Genomic DNA, 16,228 nt, shown 5'->3' on the forward strand with positions numbered 1-16,228 from the left:
TCTCTAATGGTTTCTTGCACCCCAGGCTCCTTTATAAAGAAAGCCGACTCTGACATATCCGAACATTTTCGATTTCTGGCTGTGGAATTTTCTCAAAAATCGCATTTGTCAAGGATTGTAACTAATGAAATTAACTTGAAAGCGAGCATCGTTCCAAATATCTCCTTCATTCCTACTGAAATATCGCGTTCAGCCGTTGATAATGCGGTGGTACGCTTTCTGCATATTGCTGCATAAAATCTCGGTTCCATGGCTTAAGTAACAAATATGTAAGGTTTCATTTGGATCCATTCAGTAGAAATGGAGCTACGAGTCACTTAACACTGTCAATTTAATTTTGCTCACCCTGTATGTTTCAAAAACATAAAAAAAAAAAATAGTCACTTAAAGTTAGAAGAGATAAAATTCATGTTCTTGAAGAACACTTATGATTAGAAATCGGCGCCCATACAAGCTCGGTTTCACCTCTGGAGCCGCCCTGACTTTGAGGTTCATGTTTCCGTGAAAAAAAAGTAGATGTTGCCTTTATGGTAATCTTGATATGGTATGGTATGGTGACGCTTTTATGGTAATCTTAATTCTGAGAACTAGTCTACTATTTTTCGCACCATTCATGAGCGCATGTCATATAATACTTGCATTAAAATTTTACTCCCTTCCCCTTTACCATTTGTTCACTAGGAGATCTAAGTTTTTCATAATCATGTTGTATTTATACTTCACAGACTTAATTACGGTTAATTTCTGAGTATTACTCTTTTAGTTATTTCAAAAAGCTTTAGAGCAAGAGTGTTAAATTCAAAAGTTGACGAGGGCCAAATAAACAAAATCGTATTGCTGAAAAAGAATCCAATATTTATAGAAACTTTTTTTTGTAAATACGTTATAAATAAGAAAAGGGAAAATGATAAATTTCTTACTGACACTCGGCATTTCTCCTCTGTCACTATCTTCCTTGCCTTTGGGAATATCTTGCCGGATGTGACTGTTTTCAAGACTGACCTTAGGTGAGTGTCAGTAATTTTGGATCTGACTAGAGACCTTATTTTATAAGTAAAAGTACTTTCACACATCGATAAATATTTCTAAACATGGAAATAATTTCATATACCAATTTTTGAGTGCTTTCAAACATTTGTAAAATTCAGACATTCTGCAGCAGCTGAAGAAAGTATTATTTTATTATAGGCTTCTAAAATATCAATTGCAGTTGGTAGAGAAAAAGGTACATTGATGTAACTTGATTAGTGTTGACTAATGTTATAATAGATTATTAAAAATTATGTATTACAAGGAATTAAAAAAATTAAGCTATGAATTTAAAAAATATTACAAACTGTTATATTTATTAGGCTATAAAGATATTCATTGTTTGTCGCATGAGTTTTACGGACCATGATAGTTTGACACCTTTGCTTTGGAGACTTGAATCTAATTTTAATTTTTCTAACATTTCAATAATATTTTGCTTGTTAGCGTTATAAAAACTTAATTTTTAAAAATAAGAAATATGTCCACGCCAAATTGATATCGCATTTAAGCATAAAGTAAATCGCATAGAGATTTAACCCTATGTTTGAGAAACTTGATCCTAAGGAATGAAATTTTTACTAAGCAGAAATTTATTCCTTAAATATCTTGTAACAAACAATTTTTAAATAATTATTCTTATATCAAACTCAGCTACTAAAAGCATTAGAAATTAAGCCAACAATCAAGGCTATGGGTTATAAGTGCAACCATCCGGCTTGATGTCTGGGTTGTCACCGCTTAAGAAGGTTGATCACATTGTATCTCATTCGGTTACTAGGCGAAATTGCAGAAAATAATCAAACTCGAGAATATCATCTCTTGATTTGAGAATTTTCGGAGAAATGTCAAGTTAAACCTCCCTACTTGACCTTTTTTTTATATCGTTTAAAAAGTCATAGAATTAAATTACTAAACAAATCTTACACTGCGCTTTCCTCGAACGCTGGAAAAATTGACATACGAGAAGACTTCTTCTCGACTACCTTGTTCCTAATTCTCGTATTCATAGGACCATTCTCTTCGCCAAGCACAGGGTCTTTCCGACATCTGTTTTTGCGATTTTCACTAAATAAGCATTACCTGCGACCCTACGTGTTACGATAATTTTTCATCTCCTTAATGCACCTCCTATCACCTCTCTGAATTTATATTTCGAATTTAGCAATACCCTCTTCAAACATCGGTATCAATGTTGCAAACTTCATAGTTGAAACACACACACACACACACACACACACACACACACACACACACACACACACACACACACACACACACACACACACACACACACACACACACACACACACACACACACACACGTTATAAATATAATTGAAAAAAAAAAAGAAGTTATGTTGTCTAGACAAACACACACACAAAAATGCTGTCGTTATTTTTAAAGCGTTTCAAGCCAGAGAATATCAAAGACAAATTACTAATTCTCAAGGACAATGCTCTTGCTTGTGTGTTCACTTGCCTTATCAGCTGTGAGTGCCGTTTTCGCTCTTTGTTCCGCTCAAGGTTTGGTAGTCAGCCAAATCGTCCGACAGAAGCTGTCAATGAAGCATGCGGTTTATATATATATATACATTTTGACCAGGTGTCTTTTCTCCACCTAAACACACTGTTCATCAATTTTTCCCAGTCATAGTGCATCTGAAGAATTTGATAACAAAACTAACATTTCCCATTGATTTTCTTGTATACGTTTAACTGCTAAATCTATTGCATATAGGAATTGACCTCCAACTGCAGGAGTCCCAGAGAAATGAAGGGCTCGAAGGATAAAGTAAATCATTATCCATTTAGATCATTAAAGTAAAAAGATGATATTTTATATTATTTATTTAAATCCTCTTTAGTATATTAAAGAAAAATAATGGAAAGGTAAAAAATGTTAGACTTCAAAATTTTAATGAATTTCCCAGATTTCGAAAAAACACATTTTTAGAATAATATCTGTCTACATGTGGGTACGATAACGATGAGAGGACAACAAAATTAAGTTTATGGCCGTTTCATCAAAATTATGGATTTTGATTAAAATCGCATTTTCGAGAAATCTTGCTATTTGCATGCGGAATGAATTTTGTTATATAGTTTTATTATATTGTTTATATTAGCAGAACTGACGATTTTAGACTACATCTATGTGTCTATATCTGAAGGCGATAAATCCAAATGCAACAAGAACCGATCAAAAGATTATTCCTTTCACTACATCTAATGCTATTGGGGAAATAGCATCATAAATTTGATCGCCGCATTTCTTCCAATTCTCTATTCATAAAAACTCATATGAGAGCAAATCAGCGGAAGTGATCACCCCTCAACATTCTGGCATAGTATCTAATAAAGGGTTATTACCACTCCCGCATAAAATTGTGGACGTTGGGCAAGGCCGTGAACCTCATGAGTGCTCAGACACGTATTTTCAGAGTTTCGCACATCAGAGTTGCACGTTTCATTGTATAATAAAGAAAACCTATATTTATGTGTTATTAAACGCATGCCATTGGCGAACAATCGATAAGAGAGCCCATTTGGCGATTAATTGCTGGGATGCATTTAATACGCAAGTACAAGAAGTTCAAATATGTATTTTGAATGGCATTTTTTCCTACCGATTAAAAATAAAACTTGGCAAAGAATTGCAATTGTAATCACAATTGTATTCAAATTTCATTCACCTAAAGTTGTTACGTTTTTGAATTATCGAACTTACATACATGGAAAAGTACAGACGATCAGATCCTTGATGGATATGGTACAGATCTACACTTTAGATGCTGATCTGCGTACTAAATTTTATTTATCTATCTGTTTTCGTTTTGTAGTACACGAGTATTCGAACAGTTGGAAGATAGGCTTCCTCTTTTCTGATTTTTAGAATTTAATAGAAACCAAATTTGTTATTAAAGTCATATACCAAATTTCATACGTCTAGCTCAAAGCATTTTTTTTATTTACAAATAGATAGACAAAAATCGGTTTTTCAAACTTAGAAACGGATTTGAGAAGAAACGACGAGGGAAACTTTCAACCGGACAATGCTTATCATGAAAAACAAATTCTAGTAGTTTCGAGTCCTGTCTCAGCCCTTGTAAGACATGAAAAAAATCCGTTTTACTATCGTATCGCATTTTATTATTTCCTTAAATATATTTACAAAACATTCAACTTCAGAAGTATTGATACGGTAAAAAGATAACTTTTAATTTTCATTCGAATTATGTAAGAAATCTATTTGCCTTCTCATTTAAGTATACTTTAAGATTTGATTGAGTCTTCTGTAAATACTAAGAAATCTTATTTCGCATGTAACATATTATGAATATTTCAAACAGCTTCAACAGAATTTCTTAAACCGCTTGTCGTTTTTATTTCAACCACTCCGCAATACATCTCAATCTTTTCTGATTTACACAATTATTTATTCTTAAAAAATATATCTATATTTGTTTAAAATGTTTCGTTTCTTCCAGATTAATTAATTAGTTGATTGCAATCATACAACTTTTATTCATTTTCCTTAGCACCTATCTAGATCCTGCTCAAATTAAAAGCAGAAAGGCATAGATGCCATATGGCATCACAAGTCTAGAAAGAATTAATAATATCAATCCATTGAGACCTCGAGACCTATGCAATATATTATCTGAAATTTGTTCGTTAAGTGAGTTACCACTGTATTTTTATACAGAAAAAATAGCCTTTATGAAATCTTTTCAAAGAAGAAATACATAATTGTTTGAATTCCCCTCAGGGTAATATTTCTGAAAACATTCAAACATGAAATCTTGAGACGTATCATTCTTAGAATATATTTCATGAATAGTTAGGATTATTTCCATCGTAACAGTTGTAACAGTTTTCACCAAAATCTACATAACGGACATAATAATGAAAGTTCTATTATTTTAGTAAGATAAAACTCATGCGGATGATCTTTGTTATTCAACAGAGGTAGAAATAATATTAACTGAGAGGGAAAATGCTTTTTAAGCGAATCCAGTTATGCGAATACTAGCATTTAAGTGCTAACAACTACACATTTTAAACTTTAGTCGGTTGTACCTTTTTTTATGAGTTCATTTCTTTCACTCTTTCCAACTAGACAATGAAGTTTTTTGCCATTGCAAGTGATGTTTAGATTCAGGAAGGAATTTGTCAAGTAATTAATTTCAGTGAATTACAATTAAACAATAAAACATCTTCATTCATGAAATTCTGAGATATTAGCCTCTTTAAATAAACATACACCTTATACATCATGTTACGTGTAACGTATTGATAAATACATTAATCAAATCATAAATTGTTTCAAGAAATTTTAGAGCAGTTACAATCGTATGATAATATTACGAACTATTCATTTCTTGAAAAAAAAAATGCTAAGGAGGATTTTTTCTCTGATGGAAATATTCTTTTTTTTTCCATCAGCATCAAATGTTTTGAAAACATAACACGATTTAAGAATGGTTCATATAATTCAGTCTTTAAACAGCAGAAGTGGTTGTCTTAACAAATGTGTAGACGCAATCCCCTCCGCATAAAATTTTGAACCTTCGTTCAAGTAGTGAACGCCACGACTGCTCAGAATTTTAGTTTCAGAGACCTCCACATAAGCGTTCTCTGCTTCGTAGTATAGTATAAAAGCTGGCACTTGTGCATTAATTGCATTCTATTAGCAAACAGTAGTTAGAAAAATGCCTACTTTCACGCGATCTTTGGACATTTTTTGAGAGAGGGGCGATTAATCACTAGTATGAAATTAGTACACAAGTACTAAAACTCTAAATATATATTTTGGACGCCATTTTTGTCTATCGATTAAATAAAATATAACACAAACTGCTATTGTACTCACAAGAACACACACCAGATTTCACTTATTTAAGTCATCGCATTTAAGAGTAATCGTATTTACAATCGTTATGCGGAAGGAACAGACTGACTGACAATCAACCCTTTGACAAATTTGGTTTAAAAGTTGATAATAATCTTCAGTTTAGAAGATAAAACAGTCAATTAAATTTCATTTACCTAGTTTTTAATTTTTGAATTACTGCGTTTACATACATGCGAAGGCACAGAGAGACAGTCGATCAACGCCTTGACGGATTTGTTTCAAATTTTAAAAGGACCTACAATATAGATATTAAACCTGTGAAAAAAATATTATTTATCTAGCTCTTAACGTTTTGCAGTCATCATGCTCATTTGTCAGTTGAATGGATTTTGTTCAAAAGTTGATAGAAATCTACACATTTTGTGTAAATATTCTTTGCATCTTCCGAGCTCAAAGTGTCTGTTTCATGTTAAATCCGACAGACCAAACGTCCTCCCGCTGATGTGGAGAGCGGGGTGCCAGCTCAGGTGTTGTCCTCGTCATCTGACCGCGGTTCAAAATGACGAGGTCCGTCCCAAAATAGCCCTAGTGTTGCTTTACAACGGGACGCTAATATAACTAAACTAAACCGAGCTCAAAGTGCTCTTGAATTATTGTTACAGAAAATAGGCATAGTTCCAGAAATATTTTTCCAGACTTGGGGGTGTCTGAAATTTGAAGATTCTTTAAAATCTTGAGCTCCTGTTTTATTATTATTATTATTATTATTTTAACGATCACAGTATTTTCTCTTTGCAGACTTCTGATATGAGAAAGCTAAAGGAAAGATAAATATTTTTGAAGAATTACATATATTTTTACGAGAAAATGTTGTAATCGTTAAAAAATTCGAACTTAAGATTTCAAAGAATCTCCACGCTTCAGACCGTAAGAGTTCAAAAACAGCATATTTGACTTTGAAATTGTCTGCCTATTTGTCCGCATGTATATGATACATTATAACTCAAAAGCGATCTAAATCTATGAAACTTGGTACATAAGACCAAATTTATAGAATCTTATCAAATTTTGAACGAAATCCAATTAGAAGAAATTTGTCTCTCTCGATGTTTGAATACAATTGAATTTTAACTACAAACACATGGTGTTAGGTAAATGAAATTCGGTATACATAGTTAAGTATCCAAAATGTATACTCTCGTCTCATTTGAATGAAATTCAGCCTAAGGGTTTGCCACTCTGTATTTCCGCATACATGTTATCTCGTAACGCAATAACCGGAATCAACATACAATGTAATTCTTTGTTGAATTTTGATCTCATTTGGTCAGACCCAAAATACATATTCGCAAGTTAGATTCAGTAAAAATGCTAGATTCACATCAAACATCTATATTTTGTCACAATTCTTCGCCAATGTCATACAAGATCCACATTTTTATATGGAAAGGGGGGGGGAGGAGAAAAAATGTTTTTGCAGAATATGCGACAAATTTGGTCCTGCTCCGGCTGGTTTAATCCATCTGTGATAAAATTTTATGCTATTTTCGTCATGTTTAGCACTAGAAAAATCTTTATAACTAACTTTCCGGAGTGTTCCTCTTTCTAAATAAAATGTAAACTTCTCTAGAAAAATGTTTCTTATCTGCAATACGAAATTAAATGAGATAATTGAGGTCCAATACAGCAATCAGCGGCTGTGTATAAGAAACAGAAAAACATTTCGAAGATGTGGAACACGTTATACTTACAAGGAGAAGAAAAACTGAGAGTCGAAGTATAATATATATTCAATTTAAATTTATAATGTAAGTTGAAATATAAAATATGAATTTTTTTAATATAATTTTACGAAATAATGCTGCTTTTTTATCTAAAAAAAGTCCGATACTTTATTGCATGGGAATATTTTTCAAATTCAAACTTGGTAAAATTTTAAAAATGCTCCAAGTTTGATTGAAGTAAATTTTTATACATTGCAAGGAAGCGACAGAAATATTTAAAAAAATACAAACATTGATTGATCGAATTGATATTTATTTATAGCAATTGCAAATCGTTTTGGGAAAATGGGTGCGATGGCCATATACGAATCGACTCGAGGATGATAGACGAATCAATTCTTATCGATAAAGAATCGATACGTTATAATTTTATCGCCATTTTTCCATTCATGTAAAATTATGGAGAGTACCGGTGCTCAAGTTATTTTGTGGCTGACTGTACCTACATTGCATAGATGCCTATTTTTACCTGAAGGGGCCAAATAACATTGATTGATGTTATAGAAGTTGTAAATTTTAAAATATATAGCAAAAATAACCTTTTAATTCAATTAAGCGTAAGAGCAAAACATTTTTTCTAAATAACAATTCCATCTTCTATATTTATTAAATTAAAAGAATCATTAAAAGCTTAAATTTGGAAACAAAAAATATATAAACATTCACATTCATTACTTTTTTTGCAAATTATTGGGCTTTGTAACATACATTTTCCATATACATATTTTTTACACTTAAAGCAAATGTTTGTAGTTTTGTTTTCTTTGCAACACATTTTTTGACATCTTTTTGTCACACCTGAATCCAGATTTGAAATAGAAGTTTCCTGGAAATCCTTTTCTTGAAAATGTTGTATTCTTTAACAAATTTGAACAAAACTTTTTGTCTTGTAATATTTTTTCCTGTTGCTTCTCTGTACAACGACCATGAATTTATTCCAGACAAATCAAACATATTAAAAAAGAAAAACCTGAAAAAGTCATTATCACGATTTTGATTTCACGGAGTACATTTTCACCGCTATTATAGAAACTGATAGTTTCAGGTATGCGCTTATCACCTTCTTCAATGTGTTGTGTTTTGAGCTAAATACAAGGACCTTTTTCTTGGCCTATTTTTGTAAGCAATAAGTGTACAATTTTTCGGCTTCTATAATTTTGATAAAAAAACGTAGTATATTATCTTTCACCAGCTTTCCCTATTTTGGCAATTCTCTTTTATCTGTTCCAACAAAAGTGTTTTTCTTTTGCAGTAACAGTAACAGTAACATTACAGTTAGCGATACACTCGTAGAATAATTATCTGTAGTGAGACTACTTCCACAACAACTCTTTCATCGCTTCTGTTTCCTTGGAACACGCAAATATTTTGTTCAAACTTATAAAAACAATAGCAAAAATGTGTCATTCAATGGGCTTGGCACATATTCCTTCAAACAAATACGTATTTCACATAAATACTTCTACGGTCAAATGGCCCGTTGCATTTGATAAGCCAAATGGAATATGTTTCTCAACAAAAATAATAACAAGGGTAAATACTGAACCCTTGATAAGTTTTTAATAAAAGTAGAAAATTCAAATGGCAGAATGATAATATTGTTTCCAAGAAATGTTAACAAAAAGTTTAAAAAGGGCCATCGTGATAATTTAGTGTTAAAGAGTATTTAGAATGCGTTCAAAAAATTTTGTGCGTTTTATTATTTTGTTTAAAATGAAATATTTTTGTTGTTTAGTCTTGTTATAAAATTTTTTGCTTCAAAATAAAAATTTTTATTGAAAAATATTTAAGTAACGCAATAATTAAAAATAATTAATTAAATTCATTAAATAATAAATCTTAAATTATTATTTTTAATAATAAAAATTTAGTAACATTATTTTAAAGTAAATTAATTATTAATTAATCTAAGTATGATATTAATAGTAATTATTTATAATAGGGAATTTTACTAAAAGAATGAACATATGAATATGAAATGAAAGTCAAAAATGTAACTGGTTTTGAGAAAGAGTTACCCAGAAGCTTGATTTGCCTCTATTGGACTTAATTCGGCTCTAGGTTAATAGCATAGGAGAATCTTGGTCACCGTGAAGCAGGACATAATTAAGACTGCAAATGAATTAAAAATTATTATTATGACTCCCAGAGCATTTAGTTGGACTTTTCAATTAAGCTGAATTCTATAAATGCTGATACTATAAATGATTCTATAAATGAAGTAAATACAGAATTTGCTTCCAAAGATTTATTAGAGAGTAATTTTAGATTCTTTACAATTTTTTCGCAATATGTGGAAGGAAGGTGAGAATGCGTTCAAAGATAATTACCAAACATTTTATTTCATCTACAAAACAAATATAACAACATTTCGAAGGCAGAAAGTGCGTCTTTTAGGAGTTTTCACACTTGAAGCAATATTCTGTTTTGGTATCCTTTCCCGCAGTATTTAACAATAATTCTCGCACTCTGATTTTACAAAATAAAATAAAGTTAAAGCAATACAATTACATTTTTTAAATATTTATTTATATTTTTTAAGCATTATTTTAGACTTATTAAATATTTTTTGGCAAATACGACTTTTGTATCTTTATTTATATCAAGATATGTATAAAATATTTATGGAAAAATGAAATTTTTAATTAGAAAATTATTTTCGCAAAAAGTAATGCAACAAAATGAAATACTACTATCATGAACAATAATAGCAATATTTGCGACACAAATTGGTAACTAGATCATTAATAGTGTTTATGAAAACATATGTAAAAGTCTTTTACTTTACAGTTTATTTCTAGAAAACAATTTTATTAAAACATGCATATAAGAATATAGAATAAAATAACAATGATATAAAAGTAAAACAACATCTTGCAGATAATTAGTTATGTAATACATAAATGAAGATTTTTTTTTCTTTCAAAAATTTGTCCATCTTTTGACGCTTAACGAAATCATCAGCATTTATAGAATTCAGCTCAATCGGAAAGTCCAACTAAATGCTTTTGAGTCCTAATAATAATTTTTAAATAGTTTTCATTTAGAAACGCTTCTTTCTCCACTTGCAACAGAAAGTCAAATTTCCAAAAACTTTCTTTAGATTATTTTTGATCTGGCATTTCTTCTAGATCAAGTAGAAAGTATTTGATTAGTTCTAAAAACTCATCCTCGCTTATAGCTTTAAATAGATTACTTTTTCGTTTCATTTCGTTTGTTCTTTTCATATTTTCCTTGCTCTATTTTGGATTCGGCCGCAACATTTCACTTTTCTGTATATATCGATAGATACTGATATTTCTGATATCGACAGAATCATTGAATTTGACTCATTACTTTGACATACTTTAAATATAGAGAGATTTAATTCATGAGAGAAATTAAGGTTTCTGTATAATATCGGAAGTTTCTTGATACATTTTGTTGACAACTTTTACACGACTTATATGGTTTCCTATCATATAACTAAACCGAATAAAAAGCTTGAATTTCGTTAAATGTTCAACTAAAACGTTACCATTGAAATTAATTTTATAGTCAAAAGCAAGGTTTTTCACATGTGCGAATTAAAGCACCATAAAGATCTTTGATGTCATTTATAAAAGGGCACAGGACAGTTACTTTTGCCAACCGTCGATGTCACAAAAAGGTTTTAATGTTTCTGTATGGTTAAAGTTAAGAAACATTTCCCATCTTTTATATGAAAAACTTATGATATATGATTATTTATGCGAAATCTAGCCCGGGTAGCCTGGTTGGTAGGACGTTGGATTCGCATCTTTTGGGTTGTGAGTTCGAACCCCGCAGGTTGAAGAGTCTCCGTGTGTGTGGTGGCTGGCGCACGTATAAATCTGTCTGGTCACAAAATCATCCATGTCGAGAGTAATACCGCTTGTTGTACTGGTTCATAGGTGATCGTTCTCTGATTCAGGTCTAAATGACGATCTGTGAATGAAATCCGCCCCGTGAAAAAGGTTGTGATGTGTGAGTAGCTAAGTCGTACTCTTGGCCCGAGTTGGAGCTACTGAAAAAACGAGAGACGCTCATTCGGATTAAATCGCTGACAGATAACTGTCAGCGGTCTTGTAAAGTGCCATAAATCACAACACACACAACATATGAAAAACTCAAAGTTGCATAAATTTCTTGAATGTTATTGAAAAAAATGTAAATAGTTTTGTTAAAATGAGGCGCGGCGTTAATGAGTTCGGTTAAAGGAAGAGGAGCACAATATAAATAAAATGTTCTGGAATATAAATTCAGAATTTGACTTTGGATTTTGTCATTTTCAACGCTTTTTATGCCAAGACCTTATGAAACTAATTTTTGCAGTTTTTTTACCAAATAATCTTTTATGATAATGGCAATTGCTTAAAAGAAGTCCAAAAAGCTTTCATTAAATTACCTATCGCCGTTATTAACAGTGACATATGGAATAATTATAGCTAACTTTTAAGATTGTTAAATCAGCCTTAGATTATAAAAAAGAAAAAAGAACCTTTTATATTAGTGGCTAGAAAAGTAGTGTCGGCATCAGGATTACAAACTTCTAGGTAGCCAAGTGACTAGGAATCCCTGGGGTGGAAATGCTTGCCAATATGCCCATGATTCATGAGCGTTCCTTACGTCCTTTCTGCAAACCATAGCAAGATTCATTGATCATAACAAATGATTGTCCATATTGAACAGAGCATTGACCAATGACATCATTAAAGTCAGCAGACCCAAAATTTAAATTCATACCAAAAACGTTAAAAATATTTTTATAGACGATTCAAAAAGCATAATATACTTTGACGGTACGAAAATAAAAATCCTTACCAAAAACAATTACCAAAGGATGACACGCGGGTTATTTCCGAGTTACCAAATTTTTGTACTTTCAGTGTAAGATGGAAAAAAAAAAAAAAAAAAAAATCACAATGTAAAGTCTACAGGGATGTGATGACAAATTTTTGTAAAGAAATTCTTGTGATAAAATGTTATTACATAGGTGTTACAGTTTTTTTCTTTTTGTATTCTATAATTACTCTATTATGGTACTATGAATAGATATGATTTTGAATATCAAATCTAAATGTTAATTTGCAATATTCATTAGGGTCTGATTGATCTTATTTGGTGAAGAGGCAACCTGTTGTAATTGCACGAATTTTATTTTCAAATCAAGAAATTTAATACTTAAATAAACGACGAATAATTGTATCTATCAATGTATGTTTTGTTTCTTTTATATGTACATCTTATTCATAAATCTCTGGTGTACGACGAATTTAGTAGTTAAGGAAATTAGTTGCGATATATTATGTAATACTTTTAGAGTTATCCCAGCCTTTTTAATCAGTCAGAAACAATTTTATGATTATAATTTATTAATTTGTAACAAAAACACAGTAGATTTTATAAATTCTGCCAATTGCTACAACGTGGAGTTATTAAAAATGCCACATTGGGTTTTATGATTTTTTTTCTGTAAAAATGCTGCACCAAAAATAATATACGGTATCTTCTAATTTAAACAAACCAATTTCTTAATATTTTTTCACCATTTGGTTAAATGTTCGGTAAAATATGAATAACTAAATTTACAACTACGGTCTTTAAGGAAACTGAAATCAATAATTTGTACAGGGGTTTTTTCTAATATAAGTATTCGCAATTTATGCACTAAAGAAGAAGATCACAATGAAGCATTAGAAGCATCAAATCGATCTATTTATTTCTGATCTTATGAATTTCCTGTAATTTGATTATTTTCCAAATGAAGCAACAGAACTTCTCTTTCTTGATGATGAAATAGCTTCTATTTCTTGATGTTGAAAATTCTCTGAATATCTGGTTCCTTCAAAGTTGTAGTATCTGCTTCTTCTATTCTAAGTTCTATTGGATATTTACTGTTGATAGCATATTATATATCTGATACCTTTTTTACGTTTAGTTTGAAATCAAATAATATTTTCTTACCCTACGTGAAAAAAAAAAAAAAAGAATCGAGAAATATTCGCTTTTGGCTGGGGAAAATTCAATTTTTTCTTGCTCATGTAAAACTTGAAAATTGAGTTATGTAATATTGCCCTTAAAATCATACGAAAAATAACCAATGAAAATTTTGCCTTCCTTTAACTGATACTGTTAGATGAACATTTAGTTAAAAAGGTTTATTTTAATCATGTTAATTCTTTTATGGAAAAAAACCCCATCAGTGTTATTATTTAAGAAAGATGTTGGTAAGCGTTTAAAGCACAAAATAAATAACACAGACTATATTTTAAAGTATTAAGATAGCGTTTAACTTTATGAACATGTAACTTTTTTTCCATATAGCTTATTTTATTCGATTCGTTTCTCACATTCTTCTCTTTTCTTCGTAACAAGTTACTCAGAATTTCCTTGAATCGGTTTTCCTATAACAAAGGGATGAATAGTTGTTTTGCTGTTCTGTCTGTAAAATTTTTTTCATCAAAACGTGCATTCATGTAAATAAGCTTTGTCCACAGCAGACCTCACTCCAAGGTACAAGAAAACGTTTGTTACTGTCAAAAAGGTGACACGTGACGGTCGAACAAAAATAGCCTCTCCCTCCCGTGGTAGGATCAGTTCATCCCGCGCAATGCACGAACTCCCATCACACTTGCTCTATAAACAGTAGACTGCAGGAAGGTCTGTCAGTTGGAAAGAATCGCACCGACCCAGCTTTTGTTTATTTACTTCCCCATCCCCTCGGATGGAGAGCTACGGACTGGGAAATCAGGATCACTGCTACAAAAAATTTTGGCAAAACTGGACTCCATTCGAGCCTCTTTAATTATATATATATAATTCGTGCATTGAGAAAACATTGGTGAAAAGAAATGTATCCAAAAACCAGTCGGATGCAAAGAATTATTCTTTTATCTGAAAAACAAGCAGCTCAAATCCAAGCCAACAGTAAGACGCTGGTTTAATTTCTGTGCTTCTGCATTTATCTGTTCTTCGAAAAACTAAATGCAACTTATTTCGCAATAATTCAGGAAACTTAAGAATGAACTCAGTTCATAATTCAAGTTATAGAAGTGTCTGATTTATTTTGACTGTCCAGATTTACTGAGAGTTGCTACAAGGACTGGTTTCCAGAAAATTACGATACAGTTTAAGGGAAAATCAATTCGCTGTGGAATATAAATTCTATTTTGAAATAATCTGAACAATTTTCTTCTTCCTTGGATTGTTGTTGAGAACCTGTGTAAAAACTTTACAAAAGACATCTTGCAAAGGAGTTCGAACAATCGGTTATGAATTTGTCAAAGAAATAAGAACGATTGTGAAGAGTTTTGAGCAGATTAAAGTTCCTAGAAAACAACTAAATAATCAAGGGAAGAAAATGAAGCAGTAAGTAAAACTTTTAGTGCTTTTTTTCATTTTGTTTGCATACTATTTTGAGAATTCAATTATATTTAATTATCAAATAAGCTAGAAATAGTTTAATTTGCAAAATTACTCTAGCTTGTTAAGCAACAAAAATTTTAATAGATAAACAAGTTCTCTGTTCAATATTTAACGAGCGAGATGAGGTTATGAGTGAATAAAATGTAAAGAGCCTTGATTTGTTTCTATTGTGATGAATACTGAATTCTAATGAGCGGAAAATCGATCACGTGTAGTTTTCAAAACAATAATAAATAGAAGTTTATAATGTGAATTTAAAAAAAACTTTTGACTTTTGTTTAAAATTTTATTCTTTATTTTAAAAATCATACTTGAATTTTAGAAACTTGAAAAAATGTAAAAATATCATTTCTTTTTGCATTTCAGTATTACGTTTTTTTTTTTTTTTTTTTTTTTTTTTACTTTGTTTCCGTTCTGAAAAAATTGAAAAAAAATCTCATATGAATATAAGCATATCCTTCAAATTTTATAAGAAAATGCAATTTAGATATTAAGGAGGCCAACTATATATTTTTAACAAGCATAAGGCTGGAAACATGATGAATTACATTTTAAAATGAGCTTTAAAGAAATTCAGAGAATTAATGAGATTAATTCAGGAAAACGACGGGAGAAGAAACATTGCAACTATTGGAAGACTTTTGCTTAGTTATTCAAACTTTAATTGAGGTTGGAAGTGAAGACGGTTCATAGATAAATGAGGAGAAGACTTTTAAATATAAATTTCGTATAATTTCTATATGTGTGGAACAAAAACTTGATTTCTAAAACTTCTAAAACCAATATTTTCCTATTGAAGTATTCAATTTTTTTCTAGCCTATATATATGTGTGATTTTAAATGTTACAAATTTTTTACTATTTGGTATGAATTCTGAATGATAAAAAAAATCATTATCAATGTGACTCTTACTCAGTAGAAATAAAAGAAAATCTCATTTGATACTTCTTTATATATGTTTGTACTCGATGCAAAAATGCTGACAGACAAAAGAGAATTGACAATGAAAGCGAAATTGTTAGTGCTACTTTACAATGACGCTTTCATTGGCAATATTAGTGCCTTGTTAATGTTTTTAACAATAGAAAAAAATGCGATATTTCCTGAATGCTGAAATTAAATGATCAGATAT

At 30.7% G+C, this 16,228-nt stretch overlaps 1 protein-coding gene and 1 long non-coding RNA gene across 5 annotated transcripts in view; one reads left to right on the plus strand and one right to left on the minus strand.

Annotated features, from left to right (window-relative positions):
* LOC129958531 (uncharacterized) overlaps nt 1-1,098 on the minus strand; it is a 55,178-nt gene extending 54,080 nt beyond the window's left edge. For both annotated transcript variants that reach the window (XR_008783235.1, XR_008783236.1), the window contains exon 1: nt 921-1,098. This is a non-coding gene — a long non-coding RNA (uncharacterized LOC129958531). The remainder of the gene's footprint in view (nt 1-920) is intronic.
* Nucleotides 1-16,228, plus strand: part of LOC129958529 (tau-tubulin kinase homolog Asator-like) — a 109,835-nt gene that overhangs the window by 41,567 nt on the left and 52,040 nt on the right. Inside the window, exon 1 of one of the 3 annotated variants that reach the window (XM_056071066.1) lies at nt 14,256-15,039. The exons of the other annotated variants lie outside the window; for them this stretch is intronic. Coding sequence (XP_055927041.1) covers nt 15,032-15,039 — 8 coding nt within the window. The 5' untranslated portion in view covers nt 14,256-15,031. Of the gene's footprint in view, nt 1-14,255; nt 15,040-16,228 lie in introns of those variants that run through there. 3 annotated transcript variants of the gene reach the window in all.

The sequence above is a fragment of the Argiope bruennichi genome, chromosome X1, assembly GCF_947563725.1.
Source record: "Argiope bruennichi chromosome X1, qqArgBrue1.1, whole genome shotgun sequence".
Classification (NCBI taxonomy): domain Eukaryota; kingdom Metazoa; phylum Arthropoda; class Arachnida; order Araneae; family Araneidae; genus Argiope; species Argiope bruennichi.